The sequence below is a fragment of the Oryx dammah genome, unplaced genomic scaffold (genome assembly GCF_014754425.2).
Source record: "Oryx dammah isolate SB20612 unplaced genomic scaffold, SCBI_Odam_1.1 HiC_scaffold_5, whole genome shotgun sequence".
Taxonomy (NCBI): domain Eukaryota; kingdom Metazoa; phylum Chordata; class Mammalia; order Artiodactyla; family Bovidae; genus Oryx; species Oryx dammah.
In genome coordinates this window covers 102933634-102942525 of record NW_024070189.1, presented here as the reverse complement: position 1 = coordinate 102942525, position 8892 = coordinate 102933634, and the positions used below count along the sequence as shown (strand labels likewise).

Genomic DNA, 8892 nt, shown 5'->3' with positions numbered 1-8892 from the left:
GAGCAACTAAACCCACGGGCCCCAATTATGGAGCCTGTGCTCTCACGCCCAGGAGCCACAACTACTGAGCACGTGTGCTGCGACCCCGGAAGCCTGCGTGCCCTAAAGCCCCTGCGCCACAACAAGTGATGCCACCACAACAAGAACCCCGCACACCGCACCCAGAGGGTAGCCCATGCTTGACACACCTAGAGAAAAGCCTGCACAGTACGAAGACCCAGCTCAGCCAATGATTCGTTCATTAACTTTAATGTCTTAAAAAAGCAAGAACTTATGCATCGGCTATGCACAAGAGGCTAGGGTTTCAGCTGTAAGCACACCAGACATGATCCCTACCCTTCATGTTCCAGAGTATTCTGGAATGTTTATATCCTTATGGGAAGGACAAACCTGAGACATACAAACCAATAAAGGGCCGAGATGATTTTAACTGCCATGAAGGCAATGGGCTGAGAGTGACCGAGGTGGGAAACTGCTTTAACCCGGAGGCGGAGGAGAGTCTTTTTGAGGAAGCAGTGTTCCAGCTTTAATAAAAGCAGGGAGAGAGAAGCAAGGAGGGGTGTTCTGGGACATTCCAGAACATTGTGGAAGGGCCCAGAATGTTCCAGGACATTTCTGGTGGAAGTCATGGGTATGGACCAAATTGGTGCTGGAAAGAGCCTCAGAGACAGAGAGGAGACCACAGTGGCTGTACTGATGTGGAGCTAGGAGGGAGCGTGTTGACAAAGATGTATTGAGGTCAGCCTCCTCAGTGTGTGGGACACAGCTGTGACCGAGACTGCTACAGTGTCGCATCTGGCAGAGGGAACATTTATTAAACCAATCATCACACAAGCAAAGAGGCAATAGTTTAATTGTCAACATGATGGAGGCTTAGGGTATAGTGATTTAGCAGGGCTAGGCTGAGCCAGGAGGCCAAGGAGGGACACTCAGTGTGAAGACTCGGCTGGGAAGAGAGCAGAGCCTTCCAGCCAGAAGGAAGAGACTGTGCGGGGACACTGAGAAGGGAGCGTTCCAGGAGCCGCCTAGAGCCTGGTGGGACGGGGTGTGAAGGGGATGGTCGGCAGCACCCCGTGACACAGGACCCCGGAGGCTTCAGCTTCCCTGTTGCGCTCACAACCTGGCTCGGAGCAGGGACCCCAGCAAGCTTCAGCTGGGATCTGGCCTGAGCCTCCCTCTTCACAGGAGAGAAAGACATGAATCCTCCTCCTTCCTTCCAAGCACTTGTAAAGTGTCTCCAGGGACACCTCCCTCCCTCCCTTCCCACCCCTAAGCCCAGAACTCAGGCCTGTCGCCAGGGAACCAGGACTGCCGGTTGCCACGGCAACCCTCACTACGGACACATGGGCGCTCCTGCTTGTTGCCATGACACCAGTCACCCACCCACCCTCCACCAGGTCTGCAGTGGGATGTGAGAGGAAGGCAGAGGGAAGCGCAGAGAGGGCGGCTTCCCAGATGCCTTGTGGAGCTGGGGAGGGCAGACAAGGAAACTGAGGTTCAAAGAACTGCAGCGAGTCAGGAGTTATCCTCAGGTCAGTTCCCTGGGAAGGAGCCTCAGATGGAGGTGAAGGGCCCCGTCTCTCCTGAGACTCCAGAAGAGTCTTCACTTGGCACTCAGGGCTCCTTCCCCAGTGAAACCCTGAGAGAGACAGGTAATGTGAATAGGTATTACTTTTCTCTGAATGCACACACACACCTATGCACCGGGACACCCTCTGTTGTCCCTGGATTCTATCCATTCCATTCTTCAAAGCCCAAGTCAGCTGCCATCTCTTCCAGGAAGCCGTCACTCACCACCTGCTTGGAAAGGACTCCTCTCCCACCTCCACACATCCGCAGGACTCGGTTTCCACCGGCATCATCTAACATTATTCATTCCATACCTATGAGGCATCTGGGTCCAACCCTGGGATGGCCACAGGGATTTCAAGAATTAATGCATCAGGAAACTCCTTGGTGGTCCAGTGGTTAGGACTCCATGCTCTCCCTGCCAGGGGCCTGGGTTCAATCTTAGGTCAAGGACCTAAGATTCCACAAGCCAAGCAGCACAGCAGAAAAAAAGAAAAAAAAAAAAAAAACCAACGTGCTAGACGCATGAGTGAGTGAGTGAAGTCACTCAGTCGTGTCCGACTCTTTACGACCCCATGCATCGCAGCACGCCAGGCCTCCCTGTCCATCGCCAACTCCCAGAGTTCACCCAAACTTATGTCCATCGAGTCGGTGATGCCATCCAGCCATCTCATCCTCTGTTGTCCCCTTCTCCTCCTGCCCCCAATCCCTCCCAGGATCAGGGTCTTTTCCAATGAGTCAACTCTTCACATGAGGTGGCCAAAGTACTGGAGTTTCAGCTTCAACATCAGTCCTTCCAATGAACACCCAGGACTGATCTCCTTTAGGATGGACTGGTTGGATCTCCTTGTAGTCCAAGGGACTCTCAAGAGTCTTCTCCAACACCACAGTTCAAAAGCATCAATTCTTTGGCGCTCAGCTTTCTTCACAGTCCAACTCTCACATCCCTACATGAGCACTGGAAAAACCATAACCTTGACTAGACGGACCTTTGTTGGCAAAGTAATGTCTCTGCTTTTTAATATGCTCTCTAGGTTGGTCATAACTTTCCTTCCAAGGAGTAAGGATGGCTTTATTGTTTCAGGACTTCCATCAATGGCATGAAGACACTGTCTTTCTCCATGCCTCTTGCTTCAGACAGGTGCTTCATTCTCCCAAGCTCAACAATCCCAGTTAACAGGGCATGTCTCTCTCCCAATATATCCCATCAATACCTGAGGAGGCTGGGTCATGCTGCTCAACTTCCCCTAAACCACATAGGTGTGGCCAAAGAAGATCAGTTCTGTTAGGAAAGAAGAGATAACAGAGCCAGGTGACAGGCTGATTCCTGCCGAGCCTATGACAGTATCTGAGTGGAAAGTCTTAGATGTTCATCGTGTCTGACTCTGTGACCCATGGACTATAGCCCGCCAGTCTCCTCTGTCCATGGAATTCTCTAGGGAAGAACGCTAGAGTGTGTAGCCATTCTCTTCTTCAGGGGATCTTCCCGACCCAGGGATCGAATCCAGATCTGCTTTGCAGGCAGATTCTTTACTGTCTGAGCCACCAGGGAAGCCCTGAGCAGAAAGCGATAGTGAAAGCTGCTCAGTCGTGTCCAACTCTTTGTGACCTCATGGACTATACAGTCCGTGGAATTATCCAGGCCAGAATACTGGAGTGGGTAGCCTATTCCTTCTCCAGCAGATCTTCCCGACCCAGGGATCAAACCAGGGTCTCCTGAATTCTGAGCAGAAGGAGCAGCTATAGCAAAGGTCTGCAGGCTAGAACATTGATGCCCCTTCTGTCTTCAGAATGAAAGGTTGGAGGAACATTGGAGGTGGTAGCTGCCAGCGTGGTGGATTTTAAAAGCCCTTAAAAGGTAAGCAGAGGAAATCAGGTGGTATCCAAGGGCAACAGGAGCTTGTAAGAGAGGGACAAGGTCAGAGCCCATATAGGGAATGGATTTGACTGAATGATGCTGCTTCTGGGGTCTGAGAGGGAAGCAGGAAGATACCCAATCAAGACTAATTACTGATTACCTGCTCCATGCCAGTTCACACGTGAAACTCTAGGAAGCTGACTTCATGGAGCTCATGAAATTATGTTAAAGGAGGCTGACATTGAAACAAATAATTATTAATCAACTATAAATGTGGTCGGCACAGGGAAGACAAACAAGGAGTTGAGCGTTGGTGTAACAGGGGATGCTGGCCCAAACTTGGGTGGCGAGGATGTGATTGGTTGCAGAGGAGTCCTTTGTGTTGAGAACTTGGTTAGAGCAGGGCTTCAGGGGTATTCCTGCCAGAGGGAAATGCATGTGCAAAGGCCCTGAGGTTGGAAGGAACAAGGTAGGTTCAAGGAATCTAGAAAGAGCCTGTGTGGCTGGAGCATAGCAAGCAAGGGACACAGCTTCATAGAAGTGGTTGGAGATGCTAACTGGGCCAAGTCATGGGGGTACTTGTTGGATCATGTGGGTGTTTGGGCTCCTCATTGCAGCACTAGAACCCAGAAGCAGGTAATGTCTAGGATTAGACACCTAGACACTTTATACCAATGGCTCCCCAGCTGTTGCCTGGAGCTAGAGGGTGGCTGGAAGGGAAGCAGGGAGCCCCGAGAAGAGATGGGCACATTTGTTGGGCAAGAGATGAGGGAGGTTGGACCTTGGCTATTGCCAAGGAAAGCAAAGAGAAGCATGTGGGCTGGAGGCCAAGAGGAAAAGCAATGCTGAAGCAGCAACAAGGAGTGAGGACAGAGAGGAATCAAGGTGCCACTCAAGCATCTAGACTCACTGAGATGGGGAGGACAGGGGCAGGGCAGGTCTACAAGCGCAAGGGCAGCCAAGCGCCCCTTTAATCTGGGCTAAGGTATTACAACCATTTAAATAGATGATGGTGATAACTCCATAACACCGTTGCTGTTGTTCAGTAGCTCAGTCACGTCTGACTCTTTGCAACCCCATGAACTGCAGCACACCAGGGTCCCCTGCGGAGAAGGCGATGGCACCCCACTCTAGTACTCTTGCCTGGACAATCCCATGGACAGAGGAGCCTGGTAGGCTGCGGTCCATGGGGTCACGAAGAGTCGAACATGATGAGCGACTTCACTTTCACTTTTCACTTTCATGCATTGGAGAAGGAAATGGCAACCCACTCCAGTGTTCTTGCCTGGAGAATCCCAGGGTGGGGGAGCCTGGTGGGCTGCTGTCTATGGGGTCACACAGAGTCGGACACGACTGAAGTGACTTAGCAGCAGCAGCAGGGTCCCCTGTCCTTCACTATCTCCCAGAGCTTGTTCAAACTCATGTCCATTGAGTTGGTGATGTCATCCAACCATCTCATCCTCTGTCGACCCCTTCTCTTCCTGCCCTTAGTGTTTCCCAGCAGCAGGGTCTTTTCTAATGAGCCAAGCTCTTTGCATCACGTGGCCATAAAGAACTTAAGCTTCAGCATCAGTCCTTCCAGTGAATATTCAGGACTGATTTCCTTTAGGATTGACTGGTTTGATCTCCTTGCTGTCCAAGGGACTGTCAGGAGTCTTCTTCACCACCACAGCTCGAAAGCAACAATTTTTCGGTGCTCAGCCTTTATGGTCCAGCTCTCACATCACTACATGACTGGCTTTGACTATACGAAAAACCAAGTTGCTTTGACTATACATACCTTTGTTGGCAAATTGATGTCTCTGCTTTTTAATACACTGTCTAGGTTTGTTATAGCTTGTGGATGTATCTATTGTCACTGAATTGTACACTTAAAAATTATACAGTTTTTAAGGGGGAGCTTCCCTGGTGGTCCAGTGGTTGAGAATCCACCTTGTAATGCAAAGGACACTTGTTTGATCCCTGGTATGGGGAAGATCCCACATGCCGCGGAACAACCGAGCCTGTGGGCCACCACTAATGAGCCCGCACTCTGGAGCCCACGAGCTGCAACTGCTGAGCCCACGTGCCGCAACTGCTGAAGGTCACGCGTTGAGAGCCCGTGCTCTGCAAGAGAAGACGCCGCAGAGAAGCCCTGGTGCCACGACCACACAGTAGCCCCCAGCTTGCCGCAGCTAAAGAAAGCCCATGAGCAGCAGCAAAGACCCAGCACAGCCAAACAAACAAAAAACTGGCTAAGGGACTTCCCGGGCAGCCCAGTGATTAAGACTCCAGACTTCCACTGCAGAGAGTGTGGGTTCAATCCCTGGTTGGGGAACTAAGATCCCACATGCTGCCTAGCCAAAAAAAAACCGAACTGGCTAAAATGGCATATTTTATATGAAGCATATTTTTCACTGCCACAAAGGAAAAAAAATAGAGGAAAAACCTTAAATGTACATCAACTCGAACTAAAGAAAATGAGAAACACAATCGAGTCGCATTAGCCATATTGCGAGAGCTCTGCGACATCGTGCGGCTGGAGATGGCACAGATAAAACGCTTCCATCATCACAGAATGTTCTACAGGGCAGCACTGGCTTGCCATCACTTCTCATTTCTGCCCAGGTCGTATTTCCTGGTGACAGTCCTAGGGGCTTCCCTGAAATCCCATGCTGGGGTCAGAATGTTACTCAAGGGCCTAGATTGCCTTTTGATTGAATCCCGATGTTCATGATATCAGGCAGGGTCCAGGCAACAAGCAGGAGTCAGTCAGAATGGACAGTGCAGGAGAGTGGTAATAAAGGGGATATTTGCAAGGTGCGGCAGGCGCAGGTGACTGACATGGGGTGGTGCCCCACACAGGAGGGGCAACATCAGGAGCTTTTAACATGCCCAAGCTGACGGTCCACTTGGTGGAGCTGTGGTCTTGGCTTGGGGGATACAGAGAGAGACATGGGAACACTCCCCCTCACCACCACAGGACTTCTCACCTCTCTTTGCTTCTACCTCCTGCTGGTGGCCCCCTCTGGCCGACTCTAGCAGAAGGCTGAGGGTCCAAGTGAATCAGCTTCTCGGGACACAGGGCAGGATGAAAAGTGGAAAGGCACTAGCCTCACTCAGCCTAATTCACCTCCCCCCAACCACCCACCCACCACCCACAGGCCTCCATTAGCCCTTGGAAATGCCTGCCCCACTGACCACAATGTCCATCATCCCAAACTCTTCCTAGGAGATGCGGCCTCCACCAAACAAGACTCTCTGGTTGCCAGCAACAGAAACAACTCCAGCCTACTAAACCAAAAGATTTATTGAGATGCTTTTGGGGAGTCTACAGAATCGACAGGAAGGTGGAAGGATGGAGGGTCACGGCTACCGCCTCATCACGGTGGGCTACTCTTGCCCTACAAGACTCCTCTTATTTTGATTATTTATTTATGGCTATGCTGGGTCTTCACTGTTGCACTTGTGTTTAGTCACTAAGTTGTATCCAGCTCTTTGTGACCCCATGGACTATAGCCCGCCAGGTTCCTCTGTCCACGGGATTTCCCAGGCAAGAAAGACTCCTCTTGAATGCAGAGTGCAGGGAAAGAATGCCAACTCACCAAAGCTGGACCCCCTGGGTAGGGAAGTGGCGGGAACCTGTGGACAAGGCCCTGAGACTGCCTCCAATGGGAACAGAGCTCCATCCCCAAAAGAAAGGGGGATGGAAGCCAGCTGGTGACAAAATTAACAAATGTCCTCTTCGAGATGTGCCCTGTCCATTTCACAGGAGCAATACAGAGGCCTGGGAAGGGGCACTGACCAGGGCCAGGCAGGTGGCAGGAGCCACTTTGCCAGAGTCACCCCCTAGCTAGGGGTATGATGTGTGCTGGTTGCTTTCAGGCGGCAGCTGGTTCGCACCACTCAGGCCATGAGGAGTTCCTGGGGTCCCACATCTCAGGAAGGGCCTGGTGGGCAGGGGTCACGGCCACACTCAAGTCTCCCCCCAGGAGGCAGACAGAAAGACCAATAGCAGTAAGCTCAGTCCAAGATGGTTTTTATATACATGGTTTATTCCTTCTGACCCCCATGTTGCAACACCAGCCTCATTCGCCCTCCCAGCATGGAGCTACCCACCACCTCCTCTCTTGGGCAGACCTCCTCTCACGGGGCTATGTCTCCAGAGGTGGGGTGGGAAGAAAAGGGGGAGCCTTAGCACAAAGTGGCTCCCCTGTGGCCTCAGCCCCCCAGAGAGGGGAGAGAGGAGGAAGGAGGAAGGCAGCACAGAACTGGGGTTCAAATACTCAAGAAGCTACGGAATAGAAGACAAAATAACACGCTCTGGGGAAGGGGGACAGGGAGGAACCAAGGTCAGATCCCGCCCCCCAGCAGGGGCACAGCACCCCCAGGATCCAGGGGGTGAGGGGCAGGGCTGGAGAGAGAAGAATCTGGGGGAGGGAGGAGCCCAAGGATGGTCCCACCTTGACCTGGACGCCTAGGCACAGGGCAAGTGAGACCCCCAGGGCCCCTGAACCTGGCAGTGGGGGCCTACAGCTTGGTCAGGTCCAGTTTCAGCTTGTAGGGCGGGGGGCTGTCTGCATAGGCATGCGACGGGGGAGGGTACAGGGACCACTCTGGCTCCACCATATAACCCTTGTGCTGCTCCAGAGTCAGGGGCTGTCGGGGAAAGAAGAGTGAGAGAGAGCCGTGAGTCCCCACCCTGGCAAGGCTCCTTCCCACCCCAGATCTCAGGTTGCCCCTACTAAGGGTGGGTGTCGTTCCTCTCATTTCATGAGAGTGAAGAAACTTGCCTAATGTCACATAGCAAGTCAGGGGTCCCTGTCTCCATGGGAAAGGGGGTGGCCCCGTCCAGATGAGGGAACAGTTTTCTTCCCATCTTTGCCCATGGGCCCTGCCCACCTGGAACTTAAGGTGCTGGCCAGGTGCAGTCACCAGGGTGGAGCAGCTCAGCCACAGCATCACCAGCACAGAGAGGAAGAGGCAGCAGGCCAGGATCCAGCGAGGAAGCCCCGAGCGCCTGCCCCGCCCAGCAGGCACATTCAGGAGCCCTGGTGGGGCCAGACAGCCTCCTCCCTCAGGCCCCACCCCGCCACCATCCCCAGGGTTCTGCCACCCACCGGGACATGCAGCTGAGGAAGTCATTGTCCTGCAGCTCATCAGATTCCACCTTTGCCTTGCTGCTGGTCTTGACTCGAATCTTGGCCTTCCTTACCTTGTCCAACGGGCCTACAGGGTCTGAGAGAACGTTACTTTCAGTAGCCTCAAGGTCTTAGCCAAGAGGGGACAGCAGCCATGGAGAGTGAACAGGGGGCCAGGACCTGAGGCAATGGGGCATGGGGTCTTGGAATAAATCAGAACCCTGAAAGATGGATCACGGAACCCTGGGAGATGGACCATGGAACCCTGGGAGGTGGACCATGGAACCCTGGGAGATGGACCATGGAACCCTGGGAGAGGGACCATGGAACCCTGGGAGAGGGACC

At 52.8% G+C, this 8892-nt stretch overlaps 1 protein-coding gene across 2 annotated transcripts in view; it reads right to left on the bottom strand.

Annotated features, from left to right (window-relative positions):
* Window positions 1–7440: 7440 nt before the first annotated feature.
* TMEM59L (transmembrane protein 59 like) overlaps window positions 7441–8892 on the bottom strand; it is a 5481-nt gene continuing 4029 nt past the window's right edge. For both annotated transcript variants that reach the window (XM_040241224.1, XM_040241226.1), the window contains 3 exons: window positions 8527–8644; window positions 8309–8426; window positions 7441–8065 (listed from right to left, as the gene is read on the bottom strand). In XM_040241224.1, coding sequence (XP_040097158.1) covers window positions 7937–8065; window positions 8309–8426; window positions 8527–8644 — 365 coding nt within the window. In that variant the 3' untranslated portion in view covers window positions 7441–7936. The remainder of the gene's footprint in view (window positions 8066–8308; window positions 8427–8526; window positions 8645–8892) is intronic.